An 18,991-nucleotide genomic window follows, 5' to 3' on the forward strand; every position below is an offset into this window, starting at 1 on the left:
CACCCCTCCCCTCCCCTCCCTGTCCTCTCTCATCTCCAGCCGAAACCTCTCGACTTCTCTCAATCTGAGATACCGCAGTACGCCCGACACATCAACCTCCAACACACATAGGCGGTTATCAAGTCGTTGTCACGGCTATTTTCGACGAGCTGCCGCGCGCATGTTTTAATATCGCTAAAAACGCAGGTAATTCGTTCGCGCGGTATGTTGTGTGAAGAAGCGTTTAAAACCGTGCAGATACGTCGTACGGTTGCATTGAGCTTGGTTTGTGTTGCGACAACACGTCAGTGAAATAACTAAATGATTCAACAAGGTTAATATCGTCTATATAATGATCGTAAAACTTTATATCCGAGACTCTCGTTTGTTTTATTCTGAATAGGATGATTTTAGGGGAAAGTTGTCTAAGATAGCGTTACCAAATCTATTTTACATAAAGTACCGCTTGTATATTCGTTAAATTTTTGACAGGCGATGCACAACATGGTCTGTGATGTGTTGCGAGCTCCTCCGCGTGGCCAACGTGGTAAACGCTACCATGGTGAGCGCGCGCGCGAAACGAATGCAGATTTTCTCATTTTACATGACGGAAGGATGCGCGCGCCGTCAATTCTACACGCACACAAAACATTCGACACAGATAGCCTAGAACGTTTCGCTAATCGGTGGACGTGATACATATACCAAATACATTTCTGTTTACACCTTCCAAAATGAGCAGCTTTGTGAAAGGGGCTCACTGGTTACATTAAATGTTAATGAAGACAAAAGGCACGACTGTAATCTTATCTTATCTCAGCTGCGCCTGTTGAACTCAGCAGTGGAGCCTGCGTCTGAATACAATTGAACAGAAACGGGGGAGGCGGATGGGTGCTGGGGGTAAATTCGATGTCAATTACTCAGCAAGCTGCACAATGGGGCGGCTGGACTACAGTGACTGGGCAGAAACCGAATATGGCAAAAACTGAAAATGACTCAACTGAAACTACAGAAAGTGAATTGTCCTGGCCTGCATGTAGGTCTTGTTGAGCACTGTGTAGATTAAAAAAAACAAAACAAAAACAAACATCGAAACCATCTTGTTCTAGAGATCCCATTTAGAAAGCGCATGGAAAGCTTTTATTATTAATCATATTATTCAGCATCACAATTTTAGCTGTAAATGTAATGACCATTTGACTCTGAAATCATAAACTTAAAAAAAATTATATATATATTTGACAGTTGGCCTACATACCGTTCCCTTTATGAGGCAATGGAACTTTTTATTTGAATTATATACAGTTTTAGATGAATTATAGCATGTCACGTAACAGCAAACTGTTGGAACTACTTGAAATTTCTGTGAACTGTATATTGTGATGAGGAATAGAAACCTGATTCACAAAATGTTAATTCTTTAAATCTCTGTACAATTAGAAGTGACACAACGTACTGATTAATTAACTTAAAACGCAATTTGGTGGTTATAGGGCACATAAACAGTAAGTGTTATGTCCCATTATTAAATAGTTCCATTCAATATCAAAAATCAACATTTTTATTAAACACACTGAAACTCAAAAAGCCAGTTGTAAGACAGTAATGATTGTGACAATGGTTATTCTTTTGAAATTGAGACTACACTTAAAAAAATGAGGATGGCTGCAACAAACAGTTTAAGCAAATCCTTAGTTATAATAATCAATAAGGTAATTTTAATTTATATATCTTAATTAAAGGGCTGGTTGCAATTCCCAAAATCATTGTAATCCTAAATAGATTGTAGAGACCATTGGTGCCAAGGGTTTCAACAATCTATTTAGGCCTAAAAAGCATTTCGGAAAAGCATCCCATCTGTTAGTTCTGTTAGACAGAATTCTTTAAAACAGGACTTAAAGGCCTGTTTTAATGTGACTCTTATTATAAAATGATTTTATTCTCAATCCAGGACTAATCATCAATCTAAAGTGCTCGCGATAATGTGCAGAAATATATAAAACTTACACTGTGAATGATATTTCTGCCGTTGTAAAAGTGGATTCTAACAGGATGAAGAATTACTGCATTTGTGTAACTAAAGCTTTACACCAATATTTCAGTAATTTTAACGTGAAGACTGTACCCTGTTCTTTAAATGTTACCCCTTCTGTGTTGGTTCTGAAGAGAACTGAAACCATTCATTTATACAGAATGAAGTTTAGAAATGAAATATACTTAACTTCTTGATGCAAATTCATTGCTTTAATTTAGCAAACAGAAGACCGTGGTATTAGCTACATGTGGCTGTTCAGAAACTATAAAGATCTTTTTGGTATTTTACTCATCTGATTTTCAGTGAAGTGAATATGAAAGAAACAAGCACAGCCGAAAATGTAAAACTAGAGTGGTTGACAACTTATTAATGCCTTACATAGATAAAAATGACACTTATCAAAACCACTCACTACGAACACATGCCTCAGCAATCTTTGATAGCTGAACAGCAAGAAGTTCACTACAAGTGCCTTTTGAGACACTGATGCTCCATAAACCCACAAACACCCCCCCACCACACACAAACACGCATTATTGTTCATTGGCTTCAGATCTTTGCACACAGGAAATAGAATCCATTAAACCAAAACCAAGCCTTCAACCATTCATCTTTCTTTATATACACATAAATATATATAAATGCCAATACAGATGAAAATGTATGTGGATAACTGCATTGAGAATGCTCACTGCAGGTGTCTAAGTAGCAGTTCAACTTCCTGCAATGCAGGGAATAGATAAATAAAACCATTCAGACTAATTGCTTCACTTAAGAGGAATATCAGAAGTGGGATGTCATATGCACAACTAGTAGATTGTGAAGAGCAGGGCTGTTTGTTTATATCTACTGTCCTGCAGAGTTTAGTTCAGCTCAACTCAAATACTCCTGAACCAGATAATCTAGGTCTTCAGGTTTACTTGGATGTATTAGAGCAGGTTTGGGACTGAACTCTCCAGGAAAGCGGATCTTCAGGAGTAAGACCAAGCCCCTCTGGTGATGAGAATGCATATTTAGGTTTGTTAACTGGGACTGAAGCGGTTTTGTCCAAAGTTGGTGAGGTGCAAATTCTTTTTCTTGTCTCTCATGGTTTGACTGGCTGGATGGAGAGCAGACTGCCAAACTTGAAATGCTGGATGACGGGAAATTTTTCTAGACACTGTGAGAGGATGACAGAGAAAGAGTTTGCTAGTATCAATCAACTTTACAGCAAGAGAATAGATTTGCTAGCTTTCAAAATGTCTAATGCTACGCTGTCCAAACAGAATAAGACTATATACAGAGGTTATATACCCACATACACTACTATTTTTTATGTTTTTGAAAGAAGATGCTCACTGAGGCTGCAATTATTTGACCCAAAACAGACATATTTTTACAATTTAAAACAACTTTTTCTAGTTTAATATATTTTAAAATGTATTTTGTTGATGTTATTGTATATTTTTATTCTTCTATTACTCTTTTTAATATATTTTAATTTATTCGTTTGTTGGGAGATCTTTATTTTATGCTAATCTGGTGCTTAAGAAACATTTCTTATCATTATCAATGTTGGAAACAGTTGTGGTGCTTAATATCTTTATGAAAAAGATTTTTCCGGGATTCTTTGACAAATGGGACATTCAAAAAAAACAGCATTTATTTGAAAGAAATTTTTGTAACACTATAAATATCTTGACGGTCACTTCTGATCATTTTAAATGCATTCCTGCTGAATAAAAGTCTACGACTGTCGAAAACTCTTTAAGTGTACAGGATCCTCAAACTACACAAGGTCAATGGAAACTTGAAGCAGGAACCTATCAGCATGTATTTTTCTACAACAATGTAGAAAAAAAAAGTCAAAATGAGACAAAAAGCACATTTAAATGTCGCTAAGATACAGTATTAAATCAAATGTAAAAACATCATATAAACATATATAAAACATCAATATGAATAGCTTTCATATTCAGAAAAAAAAACTTTAATTTAACTTGAAAGACATCAGTAACAGAGTTCCTGGCTGAGGCAGGCAAAGAGAGAACGAGAGTGTGATATATACGGGGGTGGGGAAAGACAGACAGGGTGAGAGAGAGAGAGGGAAGGAGGAGGGGAATTTGCAGACAGACTGGCCCCTCAGCTTCGCTTTGCGCTGAAGGGAGAGAAGGGGGAGGGAGCACAGCCTTCTTCTCAACAACACAGGATGTGGGCTTTGGAGGAGGGGGTGGGGCACCCGGTTCTTCCCCTCAAACACATGCTTGCTCAGTTAACTCTTTCAGCTCTGGTCTTGAAACTTCACAGACTGAATCCACGGCTTGGCAGTTAAAATGACACATTTATAAATGTCACATGTTGACTATGTGAGTGGGTAGCCTGCAATTCTGCTCTCTGAAAAGTGTGTTTATTGATTTGTTTCAGTTATGATAAAGCAGGATTTAGTGCACAAACTACCAATTGTCCATGTACATAGTCTATATAAGGAGTCACTATCACAAGTTTTTCTCCTGACATGTAAAAGTGTTTAAAATACCATGATACTTACTTCCGCTTTATACATTCTTACGAGACCTTGATTGACTTTGGACCAAGAAGGAACAGCGCTGATGTTCCAAAGCTGATTCGAGTGTTCAGCAAAAGGGCCTGTTTTCATCTAAAAGAGGAAAAATATGTAGTGATTAAGATGATAGTAAGCTTAAGATACACAGTGCAATCAGCATTAAAGCTAGATTTAATGGAACAATTTGAAACCAAACAATTCTACTTTGAATAAGATATTTCACTTTTAACTGCCAGTGGAAAGTTGCTCAGATAAAAACAAAAATCTTATGTTTGTGTTGACCACAGATCAGAAAAAGTAAAAAAAATAAGTGAAACAACAACAATCAAATACCAATATTAACAATACTTATGAAAGTGGTTCTTTAAAATAGATGTAGAAATAGAAAGGTTACTATAAAAGAAATGAACATAAAATGTAGCACTAATATTAGCAAAATAGTGGCAACACTACTAAACTAAAAAGAAATTAAGCTAAATTCACAGAGTTTATATAATAAATGTTTCTGATTGCTGAGGAAATCAAAAATACACTACTGTTCAAAAGTTTGCTGTGGGTAAGATTTTTTAAATATATTTGAAAGAAGTCTCTTATGTTCAACAAGACTGCATTTATTTGATCAAAAATACAGTAAAAACAATAATATTGTGAAATACTATAAAAAATTAAAAGAGGTGTTTTCTATTTAAATATTTTTTAAAATGTAATTTAATCCTGTGATGGCAAAGCTGAATTGTTAGCAGCAATTACTTCAGTCTTCAGTGTCACATGATCCTTCAGAAATCATTTTAACATGCTGAAACATTGATACCCCCCCCCCCAGGATTCTTTGATGAATAGAAATATCAAAAGAACAGCATTTATCTGAAATAATATTAATATATTAACTGACACTTGTGATTAATTTAATGCATTCTTGCTGAATAAAGGTATTCATTTAAAAAAATCTGACCCCAAACTTTCGATCGGTAGTCTGTATGTGTGAAGTAAATAAACATAATAAAATTATATGAATATTAACAAAAGACTACTAACTCTTCTGTAGTATTAGTAATTTGACAGTCATCATCATGTCACTGTATTATGAAGTCTATTCATGAGAGTTTATGAGAGAGGGGCTTGTGGGCTGCCCTTGGGAAAGAGCACTTTATGAATGGCAGCGCTGTGTGGCTTTACTCCACACACACACACACACACACACACACACACACTACTCTCGTTAAGCTGGACTTTCCAGAGACCCACTAGCCCCTCAAAGAGGAATGAAGAGAAGGAAATGAGAGCGAGAGAGAGAGAGAGAGAGAGAGAGGAAAGAGAAAGGAGGGGGTGGGCTCTAGGGGCCTTAGGAGTGATTCACAACAACATGCAGGAAAGGAAGGAAATGACTCATACGAGTGGAGTCCAAACACAACCTCCCTGAGAAAGAGAGAGAGAGTTTTAAACTATGTATTGTAAGTATTTACATGAATGGAACTTAGGAGTATTTGTTTGTGCGTGATCTAAATTTCATCCTCCCAACTAAATAAAAATGAAAGGAAAAGCGGTCTATCCATGCCAGTAAGTAGATGCCAGATGACACACACCTCATTGATGAATTTAATGCACTCCAGAAACATGTAGTCTTGGTGGTACTCGTTTACGACCTTCTCCTCCACAAAGTGTCTGGGCTCCAGGGTTGGGTGGTCTACACACAATAGATGAACAAGTTACACAGTGTGACCACTAGGTGTCTCCATGTTTGCCACTGCAAGCAACAATGAACCTGGATCCAGCCATTTAAAAATTAATTTATTAGCTCTAGGTCAGGGGTGGCCACCGTCGGTCCTGGAGAGCCACAGTCCTGCAGAGTTCAGCTCCAACCCTAATCAAACACACCTGAACCAGCTAATCAAGTTCTAAGGGTTACTAGGAAGCTACAGGCAGGTGAGTTTTAATCAAGGTTGGAGCAAAACTCTGCAGGACTGTGGCTCTCCAGGACTGACGGTGGCCACCCCTGCTCTAGGTACAGTGTTTTTTATGTTAACTAAAACTATTTAAAACTGTAATAAAACCAAAATCAAATACAAATATAAACATTACAGAATTAGAGCCAAAATAGGCAACAAAGGAGGAGTCCTTACCTATAAGCTGTGAGCTCCCCCATATAAAGGGAAGGAACTGAAAATCGTCAAGACCCCACACACCCTGACTCCCTGCCGGCTCCATCCTATACGTCTTCTGCAGTTTGCGCATCACTTGCAGATACCTATGCCAATCAGATCATAATGCTTGATGCAGATGAGTTCTCCACAGCTTTACACCATCAACCACAAAATGCAACCCTAAAATAGATTCAAAGTATTCAAAATAAGAAGTCAAGCAATAAGAAGATGCACTAACTTGTCAAAAACTTTAAATATGATGGCCAGCTGGTCCTCCATGCGCAGAGCTCCCACCTTACAAAGACAGCAGAGGAACGCAGCAAATGCCGCCTCATGACCTGCACACAGAAACATGTTACTTCTTATGCTAAATAATGCAGCCAGCAGCTCCTGCAAAGCTAAATCTAGAGCACCACAGCATTTTACCTAATTGGTGAGCTTATACACTGAATTGAATGTGATGAGATTAAATGACACTGTACCACAAAATAATGGCAAGGCAATTCTGTTTGCATCGTCATTGCTGGCTACACTACACACACCAAAAAAAACATAGCATGACCAGTGTAACTTAACAAATAACTGACTCTTATAAACTTTTAATTATTCTCACAATGGCAGACTTTGTTTGAAACAAGAACTGTGTACTTAAAGTTTGTAATCGTTCAGTGTCTGAGGTATGTGAAGCTCTCAAAGCATCCAAATGTTTTGTGTTTCAACAGCACCCTCTAGTGATTATTCAGAAGAACAACATTAACTATACACTTGGATATTCTATAATGAGTATATAATGGACCCTTTTCACAGTCCCAGAGTTCTCTGAATCTTAAGTCATCATAGTTCGGTTAACATCTATAGTCATAAAACAGAATCTACAGCTAATATGATTTTTCACATTTGCTCCAATAACAAAAGAAAAAAAATCCATGATCATGCCTCTCTGACTACAAAAGAGGAAAAATATTGAGAGATTGATTTCACTGGTCGGAAGAGAGAAAGATGTCAAATTTGCCATCATTTCCTCAGCTGCTGTATTTGAAACACTCAAAAGTCATATCTTTCTGCATGAGTTTGTTATGATCAGAACAACTTTAAAGTCTGGTAATGTATAATCCTCAGTCATTTAGTGTATGTTGGCCAGTTTTTTCTCTGTGACTATTACAAAAGTCGGTAAGAGTATGATGCCCAGTTTTTTAAAAATCTGTTCAGATTTTAAAAATTGTGTAGTGTATTCCAGCCTTAATTTAATTCCAATGTAACAAGACGCAAAGAATAGTGTTATAAATGTACATACACTTTTTACAAAAACTAAAATACAAAAAAAAAAAAACTTAACTGTGCAAACACATCATGACAGTCTGTGAAAAGAATCCATATAGCTGATGTTTTAAAAGTAAAAATCCGAATGAGTAGTTCATGTTTTGCGTTTATTATTCTCTCTGATGTGACAGTTGAATTTATTATGGAGTAAGTGTGAAAAAATATATAATTTCTCTTCAAAGACAACTACGGAGAAACATGCATGCACAAACATTTAATAAATAAAATAAACATTTATTCTTGTGTATCCCCACACAGACCTGTGCCATAGTCAATCCTGGTGGAGTTGCCCACAGACTCTTTCAGGTAGACTGCGATCTCTGGAGCAGCATCATGACGCTCTGACGGCAGAACGGCTGTGACCAAAGCCTCTGCCTCCTGCACACACAAAACACTCTTACATCATTTCACCTCAAACGAACAGCACAGAAATGACACATTGCCATAAAAAAGTATTCACCTAAACCAATTTCCTTCTTCAAATACTGCACTGAAAAATTCCGTTTTAATTTGGAGAAACACAACAGAAGAAGAAATAATCAAAAGGATGGTGAATATTTTCTGAAGGCACTGTATGCTTAAAGTTACTGGCGATGCTTGGCTAAGAACTGATTCCAAAGCAAATTAAAGCAGTATAACGGTAAACACTGGTCATATACGTAGAAGCCCATTTTGATTTCATACAGACGCTTACCTGGTCTAGTTTAGCATACCATGTGCGGTAAGCTTTATTGCCGAAGCGAGAAGGCTGGTCTACTGGTGGTGTCTCATCGATCCAGCGATCTAATGTTCCCAACATAGCAAGCAGCTTCTCCACGGTCTAATAGCAGAGAAAAGCATAAAAGCACACTTCTATGAGCTGATCCATGAACCTGCGTTATTATGATCAAAACATATTCACCAATTACTTAATCTATTACATACAGATCAACATACAGCAGTATAGAGAAAAGCAGGACAGTGACCCACCTCAGACACCTGGTATTCACATGTAAGTTTCTTTCCCTTCACCCCCTCATTCAGGGTCAGAATGAATCCTATGTAGTCAGCATATGCCTACTTACACAAAACAGAAACATGCTCAAATGCAAGCAATGTGGGGGTTAATGAATGTTAAGACTGCCCTCAATATAACAATAAAACAGCTTTTTATAGGCCAGAAATGTTCATATTTGTATTTACATTTTAATTTCTAATGAGTCTAACACCAACTAGCCACACAAGAAAAAGTCTCAAACAATACAGATTCCTATCATTATCTTTAACTCCAGAGATACTGGAGAAAGAGACCGAAAATTAGCTATTTTTCCATTTCTCAAAGTAGCAGATAAACTGCTCTCATAGTGGGTGGTACAACATACCTGTGATCTTTTCCATTTGCCCATATCAGGCACCATGCTGATCTCCTTCTTTGGCACCATGAAGTTGAAATCGACAGGATTGGGAGGCTTGCCATCCTCATGGGAAGAGCCTGTGCAAGGGATGAAAAATATGATGGACACATCCAATTTTAGTGTCAAATTAAAATTATAACAATACTATTAATGAAACTAATGAGACCCAATAGCAACTTAGTTAAAAGTGGATTCTGCGATTCTAAACTCTTTATAAATTTAATATAATTTAACAAACTGGTTATATTTTATTTTCACATACTGTTGAAGGACATGGCACTTCCGAAAAGAATCATTTATCCAGACCCCCAAAAATGTAAAAGTAATACCAATCATCATCAAAACATAAGGTTATAATTCCCAGCAGTTGTATGGTAATCTGACAATAAGGATTAAAGAGGTTTTAGTAAGAGCTTTATCAAAATAAACATAAAACAATGTCTGCACACAACGTTCTGTGGTTCTACTTCATCCACACACCCTTATGATAATCTCCTTACACAACGGGGTTTCTTTCTTATATTACAGAAGTCTGAGTCTAAACGTCAGCTGGTTCTGATCAGAAAACATATGAACCCATGTTACTGTCCTAAAGAGGACATGCTCCTAGGTTTCTTACCAAAAATAATAAATAACATTTATATGCAAAGTTTGTTCCCAGACATTAGAAAAGAAACTTTCTTATTTCTCATTATACACAAACATCAGAATACTACAACAAGCGACACACTATTTCTAAATCTGACACTTTTCTATGGCACAGATAGGTTAACCAACTAACTGTTAAGATTGAAACTAAATGTGTTCCTCCGCTATGTTCATTACTCTGACTTAAATATATTTTAAACAGCATTGGAAGAACACTAATACTGCAAATAAATAATCATATCGAGTCGTCTGTTCACAGAAAATGCGTAATAAAGTAAATATGCGCAACAGCGCAGAGCTGTCAGACGATTCATTAACGTTACATGAGGCGCGATGAACCCACAGTTAAGCGTAATTCCTGCACATATGCACGTCCATTTCCCACCTCAGGTGTTGAACGACAACATATATAATCTGCAGGTATATCACCGGTACCGTCGCTTTTGAATTCTCCGTGTTTAAAGGAAGATTTGATTGATGTGAGATACCTGACGACTGCTCAGTCTCCGCCATTTTACTGGGAACATGAAAACACGACCCTTCAACTCTCACCCGCAGTTTCGCGTTAAACAATTTTAGACTTGATCGGCGAGTGTAAATTGCTGCGAGAAAATGTTACTGAGACTATCGTATGATTTGTAACATGCGTAGACTTTTATTTGATGATTTTAATTTTAAGGAATCAAAAGACGTATTCTTAACTATGTTATAATTATCAGTGTATTTCTTGTAATTTAATATTTAGAAATGATAATTTTTGTTATTTGTGATGTATTATTATTTAGTATGTACATGCAGTATACATACAATATAAGTACATTATAGTATCGCGTTGTTATGGAACAATAACAGTATTGGGATATTAAATTTTGGACCTTGGAGTCTTGCAATTTGTTTTTTAACTAATTGCTAGATAAAAGATTTTACCTCCTTTATTTTCATCAATAAAATGTCTTTCAGATTATTGAGAACAATCGATCATTCGGCAGAATAATGACGCGACGGGGAGCTGGGCTTGGAGTGTTTTCGTGACGCGCGCGCGCCGTCTAGCGGTGACGCGGAGCAGCATAACAGTATGGCGCGCTCTCGCTCGATGGACTCTGACCGCAACTGATCGTTTCCGTCCCTCCTCCTAGGCTTGATTTGGGGGCGTTTTAGTGAACTTCAGTTATGTTGGGTATTCTTGCCAGGACGATGGTGAGTAACCAAAGCATATGGCCGAGTTTGTAAACATAGTCTGATATTTTATTTGACATAAACAAGGGTAACGTTAGCGGTCAGCCAGAGAGGCGTGTATTACTGACACTCACAGAATGTTTGTGGGTAGGTAGCGGTAGCGCTAAGGAGAGCAGGAAGTGCAGACAGTTCATGGCAGTGATAGAAACAGTGTTCACTGACAGTTGCTTTAATACTTATGCAGGTACTTAACACATCGTGTGAACGTGTAAATGGTCTCTAATAAAGCTCTTTAGTTTTTTTAATGACAGCCCAAATGCTGACTCATGTGTTTTATGTTTGAGTGCTACAGATAACATTTCCAGTTATTTATAACTCTATTAGCTTGTTAATGTGCATTTGTGTAAAGTAAAATTGCACTTTTGGGTACTCATATGATAAAATCTTCAAAACATATTGACAGAGACCAATGCCATCGTATCATATTATAAAAAAAGTTCTGTATGATCTATGTCTCTTTATTATCTGAGATATAATAAAATTTTTAGGTCAAGGCTGGCATGGTGAAGCCCTCCTGCCTGGTAAAGCCAGTGTCAGTGACACGGATCGCTGGTCGCTACCTGGCCCACCAGGAGGGTCTGCCTAAGCTTCCAGTGCCACCACTGCAGCAAACATGCGAACGCTATCTGGCTGCCCTGACGCCCATCGTGGACCCGGAGGAGCTGAATCACACCCGGAAACTGCTGGAGGAGTTTCAGAAGCCGGGCGGTGTTGGGGAGAGACTTCAGAAGGGTCTGGAACAGCGAGGGAAGAAGATGGAGAACTGGGTAATAACTTGTTAGGTGACGCTTAAATGGGAAAGCCCTGTGTGATCGGCCAGACTAGCTCTTTTAAAGGGCTTCTTCTTATGTTGCATTGTCTCTCTATCATTTCCACTGCTAGCTCTCTGACTGGTGGTTACAGACAGCTTACCTAGACTACCGGATGCCTGTTGTTGTCCATTCTAGTCCTGGGGTCGTCCTTCCCCGTATGGAGTTCAGTGATCGCCAAGGCCAGATGAGGTCAGACCAGTGTGGATTCATATAAGAATGTGTTAGGAATAGACAACTTTTAACACACGTCTTTTAGTTGGTCAAACTTTGTGCTTTAGAACTAAAAGTGTGTTGTTATTTGCCTACACAGTTCTTAATAGTAATTGATTAAAGTCATACAATTATTTATTTTTTATGTATTACTTTGATTATTTGTTCATACATTTTGCTTAAAATGCTAAATGTAATTTATTTAAAAAATTTTATTAATATATTTTACATAGAATTACAATTTTATATTTTACATAGATAGATAGATAGCTTTGAAACTGATTAAAGTCATGCAATGAAAAACTTTTTATTTTGAATTATGGATATATTTTATTTTAAAATATATTTGTATTTTAACATAAATATATTTATATATATTTATGACCCTGATTAAAGTCATACACTTTATTATTATGTTTTTAAATTTATTTATTTATATATTTTCCTTAAAAAATAAAATGTATGTATTTTAACATATACCTATATTTTATGTCCATAGGTTTTCCAGTGAAATATCTAAAATATGAAAAGCAAACTTGTGAAAATAAATATAATACAATTTGTTTTTAGATATATTTCATATATTAAGAATTTAGTTTATTTTTCTAAATATTGTTGGAAAGTTTTGTTGTGGTTGTTGTTGTTTAAAAGCATAAAACTTACAAAAGTTTAATGTAAGCTTATAAAAAAAAAATAATAATAAAAATTACCAGTAGGGTAAAAAATACTGGTTATTTTATTGCATGTTCAAGTATTTGTGCTCCCTGGGAATCAAAACCATGACCTTGGTGTTGCTAGTGTCAGTTAAAGGAACTTTAATACTTTGTAAATATTATTCAGCGGTCATTCACATGAATTAAATCCACAGGCAGTGACTCATAGTGGCATTACTGCGGAGTGAGGCAGTGGTTTTCTGTTCCCTCTATGGTGACCTTTATACAGACTAACCCTCTTTTGCCAAGTTGAGCTTTGCAATTCAGAGAGTAAGAACTGTTGCTCTCAGTAAAGTGCTGTAGTAACATTAACTATAATGACAGCTTTCACATATGACTGCTAAAACTGGCCACAGATCAGCAGTAAGATGTGTTCTGACAATATCATAAGTCATACAAGCCAAAGGCACATGGTACAGCAGGAGCTACTGTATTTATAGTAGAATAATTCATTGGCAGTATGTTGGTGTCAAGCATGTTCAGAATGACTGTATTTTTTCCCTCACAGATATGCTGCTAAATTAATCGCTGGAGTTTTAGATTTCAAGAGCATGATTGACAAGTGAGTGACACATTCCTTACTTTCCCTGCGAAGTCATAAGCCATTCAGTTCTCTGTATATGTTTGAGATAACCATGACTATTACTGTTGATTAAATTCATGAGATGGTCCAGTCAGACGTGTCTTTCCTTTTTGATTAGTGAAACATTGCCAGTGGAGTATCTGGGTGGAAAGCCACTCTGTATGAACCAGTACTATCAGGTGCTCTCGTCCTGCCGGATCCCAGGAACAAAGAGGGACACTGTGGTGAACTACACTTTGGACAAGAGACCTCCCACACATATCACTGTAGTGCACAACTTTCAGGTCAGTCCTTGGTCAAAATGTAACCACCAATGGTAGGTGAATTGAAAAAATGTACAAAAAGAAAAACAAATCTTAAGTTTTGCATTTAATACTTTCCTGCATCCTGTGATCTGTTTGTACCATGCAGCTTACTACTTGATGGTGAAACGACTTTTTTTCTTGTTCTTTTTTTCTCATTATGCAGTTCTTTGTGCTGGATGTATACAACAGCGACGGCACGCCACTGACTGTAGACCAGATCTACATTCAGCTGGAGAAGATCTGGAACTCCTCTTTACAGACCAACAAAGAGCCTATTGGCATCCTCACCTCCAACCACCGCAACAGCTGGGGCAAAGCTTACGACAACCTCATCAAGGGTGGCCACTGCCAGCACTTCTTATTTTTAGCTAGACATATGAGTGTCTTCAGTGCTAGGAGCTAAAACTTTGATAAGCTATATATAATGTACACTACAGTTCAAAAGTTTGGGATTACAAGCGTTTTTTATTTTATTGAAAGAAATTGATACATATATTCAGCCAGGACACATTAAATTGATCAGAGATTTTTAATTTGAAATAAATCTATTTGAAATAAATGCTGTTCTACAGGCTTTCAGTTCATTAAAAGAAATTAAATGTAGGGTTATGGTTCAATTTAGAGTGATTCTTAATTGATTTTGTGTCACTTTCAGATAAAACAAATCAGGAGTCTGTGAGAGCCATTCAGAAGAGTATCTTCACAGTCTGTCTGGATGCTCCCATGCCGCATGCGTCTGATGACATGTACCGCACACGTGCTGGAGTTCAGATGCTGCATGGAGGGGGAAGCAGGTGGAACAGCGGAAATCGCTGGTTCGACAAAACATTGCAGGTGTTGATGTGTGTGGGCTCGCACTAAGAAAAAAAGCCCAATCACTGATGTTGACACATGAAATGTTAGAAATGTATCAAGCATAAGATCCTGATTTCATTATGATTAATACTGTTTTTAGTTTATTATTGGAGAGGATGGGACATGTGGGCTGATCTATGAACACGCCCCCGCTGAGGGCCCTCCAATCGTGTCACTGATCGACCATGTGGTGGAATACATGTAAGATTAACAGTGGAGAAGCTGTTTTCCCATGGCTAGATTGTAAGCATGGCTAACGCACCTAAGAGTTACCGCATATTTGTACAGGAAGAAGTCAGAGATGGTCCGTACCCCAATGGTGCCGCTGCGTATGCCTCAGAAGCTTCATTTCAACATCACGCCAGAGATCAAAATGGACATTGAGGAGGCCAAACAAAACATGAACATGTAAAAAAAATTGAGATATTCCACTAACTCTTTGCATTCCCAAAATTTTGATTGATTGTTTTTTTGAGCAAACAACATGGCAGTATGTTAAATGTTGAAAGTTTGAGTTTTTTTTTTCTCTTCTGCAGCATGGTACATGACTTGGACATGAAAGTCAGTGTGTTTTCCCATTTTGGCAAAGATTTCCCAAAGTCACAGAAGATGAGCCCTGATGCCTTTATTCAGATGGCTCTCCAGTTGGCGTACTACAGGTAAACTTCACCAGCACTGCCATTAATGGTATTTGCTTTATTTATTTCTTAACTGTAACATCCTTCTGTTGGAATTAGGAAGTTAATGATCAGTTTAGCTTTCAGCTGATACACAGACTCATTGTTTCAGGATTCACAAGCGCTGTTGTCCCACCTATGAGAGCGCTTCCCTCCGCATGTTCAGACTGGGCCGAACCGACACTATACGCTCAATGTCCATTGACTCTGATAAATTCGTCAAGGCCATGGATGACCCTGCCAAACATGTATGGTCATCTCTAGAAATTCATATTTTTATTTAGTCGGCATGAATTTGATCATAAGTGACAGTAAAGACGTTGTTATAAAAATTCTATTTCAAAGAATTATTTGAGCATAAGAGACTTCTTTCAACCCCAAACGTTTGAACAGTAGTTTACATAATCACTGTAAATACTATATAAATGTTTCACTTTGTAGCTTGTCTTTTTGATGATCAATCTCAAAATCATCCTATTATTTTCCAAGTGCATTTGTAAATTTGATTCAGCATGAAAGAAAATGTAACAATCTCATTTTGATTGACAGAACATAGAGAAAGTGGCTCTGCTAGACAAAGCAGTTAAAGCACACAGAGCTTACGCAGACATGGTGAGTAAATGTATGCTAGTGATGTGCAGTTGATCACCATTGTGTTTCTGCTGTTAGTACATGTGTCAGTCGTTATTGATCTGCACCAAATAAATTCCATATTCTTTATCCCATGTGTGGATGCGTAGGCCATCCGAGGTCAAGCCATCGACAGACATTTGCTTGGACTGAAATTGCAGGCTATTGAGGACCTGGCAGCCCTGCCAGAGATATTCATGGATACCTCATATGCTGTGGCACTGCACTTCAACCTCTCCACCAGCCAGGTACTGTCTCTGGTCTAGGGTCAGAGGTAACAAGTGAAACTCAAGTGCATGTTAATAAACACTTGTTTGCATTTTACATAAGATTAAATTGTACATTTAATATTTCCACTCTACTCTCCCAGGTGCCAGCTAAAACCAACTGTGTGATGTGCTTCGGCCCAGTGGTTTCAGACGGTTATGGTGTGTGCTACAATCCCATGGATACCCACATTAACTTTGCAGTCTCTGCTTTCAACAGCTGCCAGGACACTAACGCAGCACGTCTGGCCCAAGCTCTAGAGGACGCTCTGTTAGACATCAAGACCCTCCTAGAACAGACGCCCAAAGCCAAGCTTTAAAGATGATTATGTAATTAGACTTGATCTTTGACCAGTTCAGTCAAGACATTTGCATTTACAACAGCACTCAAAAGGACAGGAACTTTAAGAAGGGTTATTTATTTAGCATTTGACTAGTCTAGGCCAGTCTGGACTCTATTCGACCACGGTCTTTAATGAGCCTTAACACTAAATGACAATTTTTACTTTTTGTATAATTATGTGTTTTGGCATTCAGTTTGTTCAATAATCAATTAGGTTTGTCAACAGGTATTTCTGATTTATTGTTGTCTTTGTAATGAGTTCTCAGTACAGAAAACATACCCAGTATGTGCTGTGAACCTGTGACTCTTCATTGTAATCATACAAAAAAAAAAAAAAAAAAGAAGTTTTAATGCCATAATGTAACATAATTATAACAATGTAACATGTAACAAGTGACATTTGCAAAGCATTTGTTTCATTTGTACTTTGTTCAGTGTTGTAAATTTGCACATTAACATGCTTTTAATAAATGTAATTTGTGTGTATATTGTACAAGATGAATGTTATAGATACTCAACTATGGACTCTGTGCCTTGTTATAAGAAATGAGTAACATTTCTTGTGGTCTGGATTACCATTCAAAAAACATGAATTTTACAGCATCACTTATTGTTCTATGCATGATTGATCAAGTAAATGAGATTATAACTTTATTGTTTCATTATATATAGCACTCATCAGCTCTTTATACCTGTCCACAGGTTCAGCCCTGCAATTATGTCACTTTCTATGATGACCAGGTAAAAAACTGGTCTTTAATGTTTGACTCATAAAGTCCTGGCCTGAGTTCTGTAAGGAGGTAATACTTAAGCTGAATTGTTTTAGAAAGATTGATGCATTTAAAGAAAATTCTGGTTTTGGAATAAACTATTCTGTTTCTCAAAGTGTGCCTCTTATTTACTCCAAAGCTCCAGGGTTCTGCAAAACTGTTATAATGCAAACATTTTTTAATTTTACAGATTGACTGTGTATTCGGTGAAATGACCCCTGAGCCTGTTTCTTTCAGGTGTGCGTGGCCCGGTGGAACAGCGAGGCTTCTTCAGACTCTCTGGTCACTCAGGACGGTCCTAGGAGAAGGTCAAGCTGTTGATGTTGGGGACACGGTGGAGGTGGTCTATTCGGGAAGGCTTTTACAGAAACACTCTCTAGGACAGGTGATTATTTTCAACTTTGTAATTGTTATTTGGTATTTTGGTATTCACATTTAATTACATTGTATCAAAATATAAAGATTAAATGTTAAAATATTTAAAGCATATTTAAAGTTTCTTCTTAGTAAATGATGCTGAGTGGAATCATTTACAATACTTCAATACTTTTCCTAAATGTACAGATTTTTTTTTGTTTGTTTGTTTTTTAACTTCTTAATTTGTAGTTGAGCACATTCTTACTGTGCACATTCCTGTTGATTAGTCACAGCTCTGAGGGTGAGCAGCTCTTGATCATAAAACCGTGACCACAATGATCCTTTAAAATAAAAATTAAAAAAATGTATAGCAAAAAAACGTTGGTTCTGTCAGCTGTGTGCCGTCAAGGTCTTATGTTGCCTTTTCTTACAGGGATGGGAGGATTTTCCATCCAGTTTTCCTAATATTAGAGCTGACCGGATCTTTGTTTTCACGTCCTGGTCTTTGTGGTAGCGTCATATCAGCCTAAAGATGCTCAGAAACCAGAAGCAGTGCCACCACAAGCGGACTCAAACACTACTCAAGGCTTTTTTAGGTGAGTAGTGTTTGTCATTGTAACAAAAAATTATATTTCAAATAAATGCAGTTCTTTTGAACTTTCTATTCATCAAAATGTATCATGGTTTCCAGAAAAATATTAAGCAGCAGTGTTTTAAACAGTGATAATTAGAATTTTTTCTTGAGCACCAAATCAGCATTATTAGAATGATTTCTGAAGCATCCTGTGACACTGAAGACTAGAGTAATGACTGCTGAAAATTCAGCTTTGCAGAACCAGAATAAATGGAATTTTAAAATATATTAAAAGAGAAAATAGTGTTGCAATAGTAATGATAATAATAACAATAATAATAGAGGTTTTTTTTTCAATTAACAGCCATATTTCTTCAGACAAAATCCTTATTTTCCAACACAGCTGGACTCATTTACCTCAATCTCCCCATTCCATCAAATTCCATATCAAAGTAAGATCTGAGCCTATTACCTCTGTACAGTACTTGCTGAAATGTGTCATTTTATTTTAATGCATGCTGTCACTAAATGTTTTTCACTAAATGCAAACATTTTTTATTAAATATATATCGCATCAGTCTTGATGACGCTCACCAACATA

The 18,991-nt window shown here is 37.1% G+C and overlaps 2 protein-coding genes across 3 annotated transcripts; one reads left to right on the top strand and one right to left on the bottom strand.

Annotated features, from left to right (window-relative positions):
• Positions 1-2,612: 2,612 nt before the first annotated feature.
• LOC109061962 (serine/threonine-protein phosphatase 2A activator-like) lies at positions 2,613-10,694 on the bottom strand. The gene is made up of 10 exons (XM_019079040.2): positions 10,548-10,694; positions 9,379-9,488; positions 8,987-9,073; positions 8,712-8,837; positions 8,278-8,395; positions 6,936-7,035; positions 6,677-6,801; positions 6,140-6,240; positions 4,542-4,649; positions 2,613-3,173 (listed from the first exon to the last, which is right to left on the bottom strand). Exons 1-10 carry the CDS (start codon positions 10,570-10,572, stop codon positions 3,099-3,101), a joined length of 975 nt encoding a protein of 324 aa, XP_018934585.2. The 5' UTR covers positions 10,573-10,694; the 3' UTR covers positions 2,613-3,098.
• A 406-nt stretch (positions 10,695-11,100) lies between these two features.
• Positions 11,101-17,574, top strand: LOC109061963 (carnitine O-acetyltransferase-like). 2 transcript variants are annotated; one of them, XM_019079042.2, is made up of 14 exons: positions 11,101-11,256; positions 11,784-12,062; positions 12,178-12,296; positions 13,539-13,592; positions 13,732-13,897; positions 14,082-14,256; positions 14,574-14,752; positions 14,874-14,974; positions 15,062-15,181; positions 15,310-15,432; positions 15,563-15,698; positions 16,000-16,062; positions 16,191-16,328; positions 16,451-17,574. In XM_019079042.2, the coding sequence occupies exons 1-14, from the start codon at positions 11,230-11,232 to the stop codon at positions 16,664-16,666; spliced, it is 1,896 nt and encodes a 631-aa protein (XP_018934587.1). In that variant the 5' UTR covers positions 11,101-11,229; the 3' UTR covers positions 16,667-17,574. The 2 variants fall into 2 exon arrangements, with proteins under 2 accessions (XP_018934587.1, XP_042612232.1); XM_042756298.1 differs by having other exon boundaries at positions 11,118-11,256; positions 11,766-12,062.
• The last annotated feature ends 1,417 nt before the right edge of the window (positions 17,575-18,991 follow it).

This window comes from Cyprinus carpio, chromosome A5, assembly GCF_018340385.1.
Source record: "Cyprinus carpio isolate SPL01 chromosome A5, ASM1834038v1, whole genome shotgun sequence".
Taxonomy (NCBI): domain Eukaryota; kingdom Metazoa; phylum Chordata; class Actinopteri; order Cypriniformes; family Cyprinidae; genus Cyprinus; species Cyprinus carpio.